General features: G+C 48.0%; 1 protein-coding gene across 3 annotated transcripts in view; it reads right to left on the bottom strand.

Annotated features, from left to right (window-relative positions):
- Positions 1-14,260, bottom strand: part of RPS6KA2 (ribosomal protein S6 kinase A2) — a 375,942-nt gene that overhangs the window by 158,403 nt on the left and 203,279 nt on the right. Inside the window, exon 1 of one of the 3 annotated variants that reach the window (XM_007186071.2) lies at positions 3,396-3,714. The exons of the other annotated variants lie outside the window; for them this stretch is intronic. Coding sequence (XP_007186133.2) covers positions 3,396-3,494 — 99 coding nt within the window. The 5' untranslated portion in view covers positions 3,495-3,714. Of the gene's footprint in view, positions 1-3,395; positions 3,715-14,260 lie in introns of those variants that run through there. 3 annotated transcript variants of the gene reach the window in all.

Raw genomic sequence — 14,260 nt, 5'->3', positions numbered from 1 at the left:
TGAGGCTTAGGGAGTTTAAGGAACTGCCCTGCTGTGAGAGGTAAAAGTGAGAATCCAATTTTAGTAAATCTGATGCAAAGCCCAAATTCACCTGGAACTTTCTAACTTCCAGAAAAGGTTTTCTAGAATAACTTTAGGTTATGAAGCACATTCCAAAATATCCCCTAGAGTAGTTTTCTTTTAAAAATTGTAATAGCCTTCATTCATGTATCATCTAATACTTGGTAAACTCCAATAACCACGCAACCTGAAACGGCTAAAATGAATAATAAACAGTACATGCTCTTATAGTAAAGAACTTCCTGTCAAACACTTTAGGAGCGTAAGCAAGTCATTTCGCTTCCCTGGGCCCCATTTTCTCATCTATGAAATGGACAGTTAGATGAGGCAACGGTTACACCTTCTAGAGGTACTACGGCTCTCAGGCAATGTTGTCAATGACCTGGTATCAGAGCTTTGTCGGGGGTGAGGGTCTGGCAGACGCTGAGCCCTGAAACCATTCTAGGGCATGCACACAGAAATCTGTGCAAGACATCCAAGTTGCCTTTAGAAACCCCCGAAATCATCCTTGCCAGAGTCCAAGATCTAGCCGTCTCAGCTGCTGCCATGCTGATACACTGTAAAAAACACTTAAGCTGTAATTCATAAACTGATTCCAAATCTGATCAAACAACCTGGCTTCTCTGTTGGTTAGAGTTGACCAAAGGCTGAGTTCTAGATGGGAAAGTCAAGTCAAATTTAAAAGCAAGTGTGAAACACTAAGCCTCTCCTTAAAAGTCTTTTTGACAAAGATGATACTGTTTCAACCTTAAAGTAAGTATTGTTACTTTCCTGTTAATATCACTAGATTTTTGAATGCAAACAAAACAAAAATTTTCAGACGATACTGTTTCAACCTTAAAGTAAGTACTGTTACTTTCCTGTTAATATCACTAGATTTTTGAATGTAAACAAAACAAAAATTTTCAAAGTCCTGTGTATATTTTAAAATATAAATTTCACAGAAAGAGTTTAAAAATAACCACGCTTCTTTCTACAAAATGAGTTATCGTTTTCATTAGTCCAAACAGAGGACTACATACATATCCCTGTTAAGTACTTTATATGTCCTATTTCTCAACCTCAAATTATTGACAAACCTGCCTCCTAAATTTCACAATTTTTGGTGAGTGCTTCTTGGTCTATAATCTGCTCTGACTATACAAACGAATAGACAGGCTTCTTTGGGAAATGATGGAAGGGAGCCGGGCAGGAACGTGGGATTTACTGGACTGAAGCACAGGTCAGTCGGTCACTGATTCGATCCCCCACTAGGTGGAGGCACCATGAGGCCAGGGCTGCCACGTCTTATATTTTCTGGACCTACGATGCCCAGAAACGAGCTGCACACATAGGAGGTTCTCAGTAAACACTTGCAGAGTGAATTAGTTGTTCGGTTTTCAGTATGATTCTCAGGTTTTGTTCTCAGGGTTTCTCCTCCCTAGCAGTAGAATGAGGGTAGTAACACATGTCTACCTGGATTTTCACAAGTATCAACTGCAAGCAGCTGCAGAGAACAGAGCACTGTATCAGTGCTGGGCATCTTTATCAGACCTTCTGTCCAGCCCCCAGCACAGGCACCTGGGTCAGACGAAGTGCTCACTGACCACATGCTGACAGACTACATTTCTTCCTCGTCAGCTTGACCTTCTGCATAGCTGATGGTTTATTTATAGTTTTATTTTGTATTCAGAAATTTTATTTTCACATTGAAGCAACATCGTTTCTAAGCAACACTGGGTTCCTATTATATATATATTTTTGAGGCACTTCCACAACCCGGTTCTCCTTGCCGAACCAGAACACCAGAGGTGAGTATATCGTGCTGAGAGGATTCCTGAGCCCCACGGGTTTGCCAGTCTTTATGCGCCTCTTCCTAAACGACTCCAGGAGTTTACTGCCTCGCCTTGACAAGGACAATAAATGGAAGGAGACAAGGAGCTGAATAATAAACTTGGCATTTCGATGAATAAAGACATACTAGGTATAAAGGTGAATACTACTCTGAGTTTCTATTCTTGTCCACTTTCACTTTTTCAGTGCCTGAAACCCAGGAAAATGACTTATCTCAATGAACTTATGCTTCATCTCTGTCAGCATGAGGTTTAAAGCAAGCCCTCCTCCACAATTTAATTAATAGTTGTACTTGTTTGAAAGATATGTTTTACCCTCAGAAACCTAACCTAGTTCTTAAAATTCTGATTTAGTGATATCATAACAGAAACTTTTTAAACAAGTAATTCCCTGTTGTTTTCATGTCCATTCCTGAGCTTTGCCTAAAGCCCTCTTAACTGTTGCAGAACCCATGCCTGTATCTAATATCATGGCAGCCAGGACAAAGAAACTCAAGATGAAAAATGTGACATTGTTCCAATTGATTTGACTTCGTTAGAAAAAAACACATCAAAACCTCCACAGGTGCCAGGCTTGTGGCACAGGCGAGGGCAATGTCAAAAGAAATCTCTAGGCTGTGTCATCAGCTCCCACCCCCTCCCCCCAAACCCCAAAATGTCTTTTTTTTTTTTTTTACTTAAACATGCTTCACAGTTTGGTCATCTATAGATTCAACCAGGTACTCTGGACACTGGGATGAAGAGAATAAGATGTGATTGTTGAAATACAAAACACATTAGAGAACCGTCCACAGATGACTTGGAAACCTGAAGATGACATGATGCAGGACCCGAGAAAAGGACACTATTTTCAGGGTCCTCTGGCTTTCGGGACGAATCTATATCAAACCCCGAGCTGCAGAGATATTGCATCAGGCACTTTACTACTGGGCACCGTTTCAGACTGGTCCAAGTAGATTGTGTTGCTGCCTTTAAAAAAAAAAAAAAATCCCTTTTTGTCAATTCTACACTGATTTCAAATACACGAACAATCTACACTACATGGTAGTATTTGTGTGGCTCTGGGTCAAGGCAAAATAAACCCGATCAACGCCAGCCTAGGGTGGGGCTGGGCAGGTTCTGTACTTGGGACTTCTGAGGTGCCATGGCGAGCGACACGGGCTGAAAAGCCCTCCCCACCCGGAGCACCCCTGTGGGCACCCAGGGTGACTACCCCAAACCCTGCGCAGAGCGTGGAACAAAATTAGTTAGAAATTCAATGGGGGCAAAGTTTAGTCCCTGTTGAGAACCCGAGGACCGGTCCAGTTATCAGTAAGTCCCAACAATAACGTTCGGTTTTAGGAAAACCGGACCAGCTTTCAACTTTAACTCCCTGACATGGGTCTCAGGGTGACCGTGCATGTGACAATAGGAAAGGGCTCGGGATGGCCCCAAGACCCGCAGCATCCTCCAGGGCGCGGCGGGGACCTGGGTACCTGCGCGCTCAGAGGCGAGGGCATTTACCTCGAATCGGCTAAGACTGGAGCTCTTGGAGCGCGACTTCTTGCGCAGGTACACGGAGAAGAACCTGCGCACGGTGAACTTCTTCATGCTCAGCTCCATCGCCCGGCGCCCAGCCGCGAGGAGCCGCAGGGCCGGAGGACGCGCATCCCCGGCGCATCCCAGGCGCGTGGGGTTAGGTCCGCCGGCGGGCGCGAGCGGCCGGGAAGCCCGGCGCAGCGGCCATCGGCACGGGGCGCGGGCTGCGGGCACAAAGGGCAGGCCGAGCCGGCCACGGCGGCCGGGGGCCCAGCGCTCCCTCCTCCTCCCCCTCCTGCCTGCGAGGACCAGCCCCGGGCAGCCCCGCCTCGCCCCGCCCCCAGCCACTACTGCCAATCAGCACCTGCCGCCCCGCTCGGCCCTCCGCCACTACCGCCAATCAGAGTCCGCCGCCCCAGGCTCTCCCTCCTTCTCCTCCTCCTCCTCCTCCTCCTCCTCCTCAGGCCCAGGGAGGAGCAGGCCCCCGCCACTACCACCAATCAGAGCCCGCCGGCGCACCCAGCCACGCCCACCTCCTCCTTCTCAGCCACTACCACCAATCAGCGCCCACCGCCCTACAGCCCCAGGCTCTCACTTCTCCTCCCCACCCCACCCCCGCCTCCAAGTACTCGCTCTCTGTGGCTCTGCCCCGCCCACTGCCCCCTCCGCCAATCAGCGCCCTCGGCGGCGCATGCCTGATGAGCCCGCGGAGGACTGCTGCGCCGCGCGGGGCGAGCGGTGAGGCGGTTCAGCTGCGCCTGTCGCTTGCTCTCTGTTCTACTTCGTTGGCCTGTTGGGCTTTTTTCTAGCTTGGGGTGTCATGTTTTCTCTCCGTAAAGCACCCATATACAGACTTTGGAATCATGCTCTTCTGTGCCGGACAAAACTTTAATTGCTGATTAGCAAACACTTCTACAACATGGAACAAAAGGGTGGAGGGGTGCACCATGAGCTTGCACACGTGCGCTCTGTACCTCTCCTGCCCCTTGGCCCCCTCTTCTTGGGCCCGTCCCCGCGGCCCGGGCGCCCGACCTGGGGGTCCGCCAGTCCTTGCCCGGGTGATGAATGGATCCCCACACAGCTCGGGACGCCGGCAGCCAGCTGGGGAAGCCTCCCAGGGCAGTGTTTGGAGAACAAAGACACATCCGTTCTCCATGACCTCCGACTCCATGTATAGAAAATTATCCAAACGGATGACTTAGCAGGGCCTAAACACAGAGTGTCCTGAGTCAGGGCTCTCAGAAACCAGCTGCAGGGCTGCAGGGGATTTGCCTTAAAGGGGAACACCCTTTGTTTTTCTTTTTTTCCTAGAAATGCTCACCAGAGGGCTGTAGGCAGTTCCAGATTTGTGAGCTTAGGACTCTGTGCAGCCTTTTCTGTTTTCCTCTTGTGCATTGTCCACGTATTTTTATGTTTAAAACAGGGCCAAGCAAGCTCATTAGCATACTGCCACCACCCCCTGAAAAGTCCAGAAGCATTCTTGCACCCGCTGCTGTGTGCCAAGTACTGCTTTGCTGGGCAGATTGTGAAAAATCTACATGTCATATCATCCCTTGGCTTAATCAAAAGTCGCATTAAATACTTGTGTCAGGCTATCTTTGCTAAAGTGAGTAAAGACAGCGGATGCTCCCAGATAAGAACTAGTAAGTTCATGCTGCATCTGGGTCAAGAGATGAGGTCAGACAGTCTCCCTGGGGTTTAATGGTGGTAAGCACAGTTTAGCATCAAGATGCTGGCACTGCCATTTCCTTGCTTGATGAGCTTGAGCACACTTGCATGTTTTGTGTTCCCACCGTGCATCCCTAAGATGAAAATATGCCCCAAACCGGTTCCTGCTTCCCGCAAGGATTCTTCTGCTGGAGGGCCATTATCCCTACACTGGGAATGAGCTTCTTACCACCCTGGGTCTCCTGCCACCACCACTCAGGTATCCCAGCTCTAAGCAAACAAAGACAGGCCAGGGCTGTGTCATGTTGCTTCTCTGGAAAAGACATCAGCTGACGGACATCAGACATCGGGCTGGTCACCTGCCCCAAGAATGAGGAAGAAGCCGGCTGTGGGTCGATGGTACAACTAGTCAGAGACAGGAGTGTGGTTTGTCAATGATGCTAGCTCAGGGGCACCCTGCTCAGAGCAATAGCCTTGGGGCAGGCTTGTTTTACCAACAAGAGCAGTTTGAGACTTCCCTGGTGGTCCAGTGGTTAAGACTCCACACTCCCAGTGCAGGGGGCCTGGGTTTGATCCCTGGTCAGGGAACTAGATCCTGCATGCCGCAACTAAGAGCCCGTATGCTGCAACGAAGACCCGGTGCAGCCAAATAAATAAATAAATTTTTTTTTTTTTTTTTAAAGAGCATTTTGACCTGGTGTAACAGGACTGGAAAGGCAGTGTCTTATGGGCCATCCACGACCTTCCACAGCTGAGTGCTACACAATGGCTCTATTGAACTTGGACATCTCAAAAGAAAAAAAAAAGCAGCTTCCATATTTCAACTGAGAAAGTCATTTCATTGCTAGAACAAGTCTGTTTGCCCTTCTGCCAGTAAAACAGGTATATCAAACTCTCTGGAAATCATTTACCACCAAACCCTCCAGACCACCAAATCTGGGGTCGGTATCAGGGCCCACTTTAACCTGGGTCCAAATGATCCCTAGCAAATTTTGGGAAAGAAAAAGTGAGCTTAATAAAGGCTGGGCTGGTGCCCAGATGATGGGGTGGGGAAGCTTGGAGAGAAGACCAAGAGCTCAGCAGACCCCTGACTATCTTGAGTTTCTCCCTGACTTAAGCACGATCAGTCTGGGACTGAATTCCACGGCTAATGCTGCTTCCAAGAGAGGACCAGACTGGCTGGTGTGCGTTCGATTCAGTTGAACACACGATTACGGAGCTCCTCTGAGCGCCTGGCCTGGTGCTCGGCCCAGGGGAAACGGACGTGATTATGACGCGGCTCCTGACCCCCAGAAGTTCACGGCCGTGTGTTAGAGAAGGAAAGTGAATAGACAAATCGGATGCAGGTTTTACATAATGTGAAAGAAAGATGTAAGAAAATGCTACAAGAACAGAGATAAATGAGGAGCCAATCCTAACTGGAGAAGCCGAGGAGGCGGCATTTGGGGTGAGCTCTGCGGACAAGGACACATGTCCTGGACAGACAGAGGAGGAGGGGTCCCCAGCTGCGGAAGAACAGGATTACTGAGAACTTGGAACAAACAGAATTTCATGATTGATTAACAGAAAGTAAAGTTCCTACCAAGTCCCCGATACACAAGAGGTTAACGATTTCAGAATTCCAAGGGTGATAACCGAGAGCCTTCCAAAGCCCTGGAGCTGCCCCTTCTCTGAGAACACAGGACGCCCTGGGCAAGAAGGGGAGGGAGGCTTTTGTCAGCAAGGTGACTGGCAAAATCTGTGCCGTTCCACCTTCCCTTCCCTCCACCCAAAGGACTTCCCTGGGTTGGGGGGATGCCCCCCCCTTTATGTCAAGCCCCACCATGACAGCTGTGATGTGCTGGGGCCTGGCTTCTAAAGGAGGGAGCAGGGTGGCCACGGCCCCGGGGAGGCACCAGGAGGGACTATTCACGGAGTGGCCTGCGTTCCCAAGGCTTGTGGGGAAAAGGATATATCAGTGTCTCCGACAGATCAGACGTGGCCGTACAGGAGAGGGGCCCGTTTGGAGGTCCCTGAGGCCCTGCCCGGCACCGGGCCCAGGGCTGAGGGAAGAATTCTAAGTAACCCCCAAAATGAAGGGCCGCTGTCCTGTAAGTGGGCTGCAGCTGGGGAGGGGGGCGCGGGGGCCGGGTCTCCAGCCACAATAACCTCGGAAGAAGACGAGACAGCTGACCATGAGAGAAGGGGTCAGCTGGGCCAGGAGCAGTTTAAGTATGTCTTCCTCTCTCCTCTCCTCCCGCTCTGACCCTGAAAAGGATGCTGCAGGCTTCCAGCGTGATGGAAATTCAAGCTGGGCAAAGAGAAAGTCTGAGTTTGATCAGTCCTAGGACTGGAAACACTAACTTCCTGATCAAGTTCAAAACCTAAAGTGAATGCAGTTGTCTCTTGTTCAAGAGCGGGAAGGAAAGCCGTCGGAATTGCCAGGGTCCTTTCATTGTCCACTCTTCCGACAAGAGTGGAAGGTGTGTGATGGTCCAAGCACAAGCCAGGTTTGTGCAACAAACCAGTTGCAATGGAAGTGGTCAGTGCGGAGTCGAGAATGCCGTCCAGGGTTGCAACTTGGAGATTCAAATTTAACCCTCGAGGGCCACGGAGGTCAGACGCCCAGCCACGCAGGGTTGGGTGGCAGGGAAGGGAAAGAAGTCTCCCCTCAGACATTGTGAGCACAGCCAGCCCTGACACAGGCTTGTGGACCTAATTCACTCTCCATGTAACCAAAAACAACAACGAAAACTCAAGTTGAGAACTTAAAGTGGTCTCAGATGGTTCTGAGCCCAGGTGCCCAGCAGAAACACACAGAAATGCTCTCTAGAGAAATCCACATTAAACCCAGGATTCAAAGAATTCCTTGCATACAGTTGCCAGGAGCACAAGCTCACAGCCACGGAACACACAGTTCACAAGGACACGGGGTATCGGCAAAGCCAGCAAGACAACTGACTACAGAATCAGACGTGTGGACTTCAGCTGCTGGACTTAGCAGACGTCGAATGTAAAATTATCAAATCTAATATGTTTAAGGAAATAAAAGGAAGAAATGAAAATGTGATTAACAAACAAGAGACTGTAAAAATGAATAAAATACTTCTGGAAATGAAACGATGTAGTCCCGGACACGGAATAGATGTAGCTGAACATAAATGTCCTCTTTGTTGAAGAGCAAATACGATATAGCTGTGGCTCGGTGAGCGATATCTAAAAACGTACAGTGGTAAGAAGCATCACATCGTGGAATGTACATCAGAAAGTGAAACATCTTGAATTAAATTTCTACCCACTGTTCCGATTATGACTTCACCTTTGCCGAAATCCTCCGAGCCTTTAGAACTGGGGGTGACTTTGTCAAGGGGACATTGGCAATGTCTGGAGACATTCTGGGTTGTCACAACTGGGGGTGACAGGAAGGCTGCTGCTGGCATCTAGTGGGCGGAGCCAGGGATGCTGGTGAGTCTCCGCGGTGCACAGGACATCCCCACCGAGAATGACCCCGTCCAAAACGTGTCAGCGCCGAGGTCCAGGAAGCCCACCCTGTGCGATGAAGGGGGAGCGGGGGAGGCGAGGGGCGCAGGGAGAAACCTGTCTACTTTCCTCACAAGGTTGTCACCTACACAACCGGCAACTCCACACAGTAAACCAGTATGAGGAAGTGCTCTGTAAATTGTAAAGTGCTCCACAAAGATGCTACTTGTTAAAATCCTGGAGTTTCACGCAGAAAAATCAATGACACGCCTGGGAAAGGAGTAGATCCCCCTTTTCTAGAATTTTAACCTGAAAGCTCTCTCCGTTACACTCTATTGTCCTGTGCAAGGCATGGCCAGTCACCCCACCGCCTGAACCAGAAGGTGAAAACTACCAGCCCCTCTGTCACTCCTCCATTCCGTATGTGTAACGACCCAGACTCGTGATACTCTCTAAGTAGCGTTCCTGTCTCCCTTCCTTCCAGCCCCACAATCAGGAACCGTTCGTGCCGGAATATAGTAACTCCTGGCTCAATCCTGCGCCCCCCCAACCCGTCTGCAATCCCACTACCAAAGCGATCTGTTTAGAAGCAAATAGCACGCCATACCTCCAGTGTCTGCAGGAATGACGTGCGACCCCGGAGCCAGGAGGCCGTGTTCTCCTCCATCGCGGCACCCTCTCCTCCTGTACCCGCTGCGCGGACACCTGTGTCAACAGGAGCGTCCAGCCGCCTCTGCGCTGTGGCCACTACCCGGACGCCCTTCGCACCCGCTTTCCCACCTTCTTCGAGATTCACCGTCCTTGCTGGGAAGCCTAATGGAATCCCCGCCCCTGCAGGCTGTGCTGGGGAGTCCTCCCCTGGGGTCCTCGTTTTACTTACTGTGCTGGGTTACGACTCCTGGCTTCTGTCTGTCTCTTACCCACCTGGAAACACTCGGGAGGGCCACTGTCTGCGGCAAGCACTCTGTGCATGCTGGCTTAAAGGGATTCTGTGATGACTGTTATCAGAGATTTGTTGGTTATGAAGATCTGGGCCTACATTATTATTCCATCTCTGTAACACACTGGGAACTCTATGAAACAGACACAGTGAACCCCATCTTAGGAGGTGGAGAAACTGAGGCCCAGGGAGGTGAACCAACCGTCTAAACGGACACAACAAGAGAAGAATTCAGACAAGGTCTGCACGTCCAGGACCTCACAGATTCACAGTGTATCAAGCAATAGTGGCTGGGCATCAAAAGAAAGCACAAGAAGGGGTGGCAACCAAGGGGTGAAAGGCTGGGGTCCTCATTTCCCTAGACAACTGCACTTGCCCAGGAAATGCCACTGGGGCCAAGAGTCTGCCGTCAGAGCATCTCACAGACAGAAGTCCAGGTGGCAGCCTCCAGCGGCTTCATTATGGCCTTGGGGACAGACAGCGTGAGTGCCTTTGGCAGCAGAATGCTGTGCTCTGGGAGCAGAAAAGCTAGGTTTCCTTGTGAGAACTTAGTTTACTCAGGACGCAGCGGAGGGGCACCAAGGTGAGGCTTCTGACGGCGCGTCCGTGCCGCGGTAGGACATTTGAAAACATTAATGCAGGTGCTCTCACTTGCTCTTTTCTAATTATCAGTGTTTTAAAGGCGGGAGGGGCAAAACCCCACATTCTGTCACCGGGAGGCGACAGCAACCGTAGGACTTCCGGGTTTGAGCTTCACTATTGTTTACATGTTGTTACAGGTTGGGTTGTGTCCCCTCTAAAAGCATGTTAGAACCCTGACCCCCAGGACCTCAGAATGGGCCTTATTTGAAAATAGGGTCATTGCAGACATAGTAAGATGAGGTCACGCTGGAGCGGGGAGGGCATAATCCAGTGTGACTGGTGTCCTTATACGAAGGCCACATGAAGGCAGAGACAGTGGAGGAGGCCACATGGACGGAGGCAGAGAAGGGAGAGATGTAGCCGTGGCCAGAAGCTAGAAGAGGCAGGAAAGATTCCCCTATGGGTTTCAGAGGACCAGGGGCCTCCTGGTGCCTTGATCTTGGACTTCTGGCCTCCAGAATGATGGGACGATAAATTTCTGTTGTTTTAAGCCACCCTGTTGGGGGGCTTTGTGCTGGCAGCCCTTTGTTATGGAGACGGACACACTTCTCACCCCACAAACGTGCAGTGAACCTTCATGACAAGACGGTCAGTAGGAAGGCTCACGACTGAACGGAGGATCTGGAATCACAGTATGTGAGGAAACTGACCTGTGAATAGAGAAATAAGGGCTTTTTCTTGTCAACCTGAGCCTATACATAAACTATAGAGAGGAACTTTAAAAGGAAGGGAGTTAGCCGGAAAGAGGAAACAGGTTAAAACTATAGCAGGAAGGATTTTTGTAACTTAAAAAGGAAAAAAAAAAAAAAAAACTCTTATAATAGAAAAGTCTCTCAAGACCTGGAATGGGTACAAAGGAGAATGTGAAATCCTTGCCAGAATTTTTTTTAGCAGGAAATGTTCATCTTCTAAAAAATATTTCATAGACATCTACAGCCTTTCAGGCACTAGATATTTATATTAGGGATGGGAACTAGATGAGCCCATTAAAAAATACTCAGGGACACTAAAAACAAAACAATAGGGGTTTAGGCTCCATGGCGTGTAGTGTCCTGTGGTCCATCCCTCATCATCCTCACCAGAAGGCCACAGGACCAGGCTGGGGCAGGGTGAGGGCATTCTTGGCAATACAGCGGGTTACGTATGTAGAGGCAGATTTCCTGAGATACGTAAAACAAAGGGAAAATCCTCTCTCTTTTTTTTAAAGCATGGCTGGGCCAATAGTAAGTGGGGGAAAACAAACTTAGACAAAGAATGAGGATGAGAAGATGCTCTCCAAAGGTAAGCAGTGTCCTGAGCAGCATTTGTCCTGCAGCCCGTGTCAATCCCTGTGATCGAGACCCAGGCCTTATCAGGGTCTGGGGAATGGGCGGGGTGGGGGGTGGGGGTGGGGGGAGGTGCGGAACTGGAGAAAGCCTGGGGCCCACGCAGGGTGGGAGGGCAGGTCAGACCCACCCTGAAAGTCAGGACCCTGGTGGGGCAGACCCTAAGGTAAGCTGGGACATTCTCTCCCTGCAGGAGAAGAGTTGCTTATGCACGTACGAGCACTGGAAACAGAAAGAGAATTCTCCTCTGTTTCTGTGGCTCCTCTTCATGCCAGCGGAGGCCAAAATTCACACTCTGGAAAACTCCAAGCCAGATATTTACTTTTTAAAGATCCCATCTTATAGCAGCCCGAGGGCCACACGGAAGCAAATGTCAGTACTCTGGAGGGGTCTCAACGTTTAACCACAGAGAAAACTATCAGGAATATGGGCTCAGAATCATGAATGGCTAAATACACGAGGAGGTAAGCCACCGGGAGCAAGAGTGAGTAGAAATAGCAAGTTGCAGAATCAGACGTGTGGAGACTGCAGAGGCTGAAACTTTCGTATAAATAATATAAAATACATTTGCTTAATACGTTTAAAGAACAAAAAGGGGGCCTGAGGCATTACAAGGAAATTAGAGGTTATAAAATGATCCAGCAGATTTGTAAACAAAAGTAGAACTTTAAAAATAAAATCGTAATGATGTAAATTTAAAAATAGGTAGATTAAATAGCACTTTAGACAAAGTCCAAGAAAGAGTCGATAAAGGAAAAGTTAGATCTGCTGAAAATTGACAGAATGCAAACCAGAAAGACACTTCCAGATCAAGAACCTGAGAAAGTTCACTACCAATGAAAACATATGGGGAGAGCTAAACACTCATGCACTGCATAAAAAGAAGTAAAAATCAAGTTAGAAATGAAACCTTGATTGAAAAAACAGCACATGCACAAGGAGGGTGATAGAGTTACAATCTTTTAACGTCCTTGTATTTTTTCTGGAAGTCAATAAAGATGCAGATTACTTTTAGACTAAGTTAAATATACATGCTAAAATTTCCCCATTGGTATCCATGGGGAACTGGTTCCAAGACCCCCTCGGATACCAAAATCTGCAGATGCTCAATCCCTTATACAAAATGCTGTAGTACCATTGGTGGATCCAAGGGTGGTTGAATCCATAGATGCTGAACTTGCAGATATGGGAGAGCTGACTGGAATTCTTAAATTAATAGAGACAAAAGTATAGAACAAGAAAATATTCCAGAAGTAGACAAGAAAGAAGGGAAAAAAGACATTCAAAAAAAGGAGGATAAGTGGAAAACACAAGCTGTTGGGAGTGGCAACCACCAGGGGCCAGAGTGTCTCTGCATTCCTCATCCATTCATGCCGAGTGTGTGAGGAACATTGCACACTGAGCACTCTTAACCCATTTCTCAGGGTTGTGTTTGCAGTGAGCAGCTTTGCAGGATGAGGTAACATTTTCTTCCAGGACAAAGAACAGGCTTGCTTACCCCTTGTTCTAAACACAAGGTCCCCAAGCTCAGTGTTCCTCGACTGGGATGCAGGTTCACTGTGAGGATAGCATCCATCTGGTCCCCCTTCACTGCACCTTGAGTGCTGGGGGGCAAAGGAAACCAATGCAAATATGGTACTCATGTCACTAGACGGGTAACGTCCCTTCTCTCTGATCCTGGAAGCTTATGTCTCCTTCCAACACCCATAAAACAGGAACATGCTAATTGTTAGTCTGTAAGTAAGGCAAAGTCAGATCCTAGACCTTACACAAACTAACAGCATAGGAACAAATAAAAATATATCAAAAATTACAGTCAGTGTGAGTGGGCTAAACTCTCCAGTTCAAAGACAAACAGTGCCCAACTGGTTTAATATGAATTTAGTTATAGAGACATTTCTAAAACAAGGGACACAGAAAATCTGAAATAAAATGGAAAAGATATATCATGCAAATACTAATGATAGGAGAGCTGATGAAGCAATATAAATTACACAAGTATTTGAAGATATAAAAAACTCACTACATATTGATGAAGTTTAAATTCACCAGGAAGATACAATATTTCCAAACTTGTATGCCCCAGATAATAAAGTTTCAAAATATATTAATCAAAAATTGACAGAATCAAGAGGAGAAATTGACAAATCCATTATCGTTTGGGGAAATACCCAACACATCCCGCAATAAATGATAAATCAAGCAGAGGAACAAAAATCAGTAAATATTTGAATAATTAAACAATACATTTAAGAAAGTTGACATAAGGAATATGTATATATATCCAACCACTTTAGATTGTGCATTCTTTCCAATTCATATGAAATATTCACAAAAAGTTGACCATGTTTTAATCTAGGCACAAAGCATACAGCAGTAAACTATCTAAAAAATAATCTCACAAGTAATTGTTGCCATGTAGATTGATTTTCCTTACCATACCACAAGGATCACTTTTATTTCATTATTAATAACCCCATATGCTTGGAAAATTTTTAAATACCATTTTAATAGTATTCCCTCTCTCCCTCTATCAGAGGCTTTAAGAAACAGCCATAATGTTTTGACACAAATCTCAAACTTATTTCCAGATCAGTGCCTTGGGCTGCCTTCCTTTTCCTACGAGCCCAAGCAGGGCTGCCAGTCTTCACCCAAATCTATGGAAACAGCCTGATGTCAAGAACTGAACGGACCTCAGCCCTTCCGACTCATCTCTCCACACTCTTGCTCCTGCTCCTGGGCTCCAGCTACACCGACCTGCTCTCAGCTCTCAGAGGTGCCCCACTCCTCATTCTCTCGGGGCCACTGCACGTCCA

The sequence above is a fragment of the Balaenoptera acutorostrata genome, chromosome 14 (assembly GCF_949987535.1).
Source record: "Balaenoptera acutorostrata chromosome 14, mBalAcu1.1, whole genome shotgun sequence".
Lineage (NCBI taxonomy): Eukaryota > Metazoa > Chordata > Mammalia > Artiodactyla > Balaenopteridae > Balaenoptera > Balaenoptera acutorostrata.
The sequence above is the reverse complement of the archived record's forward strand: the minus strand, read 5'-3'. Positions and strand labels throughout refer to the sequence as shown.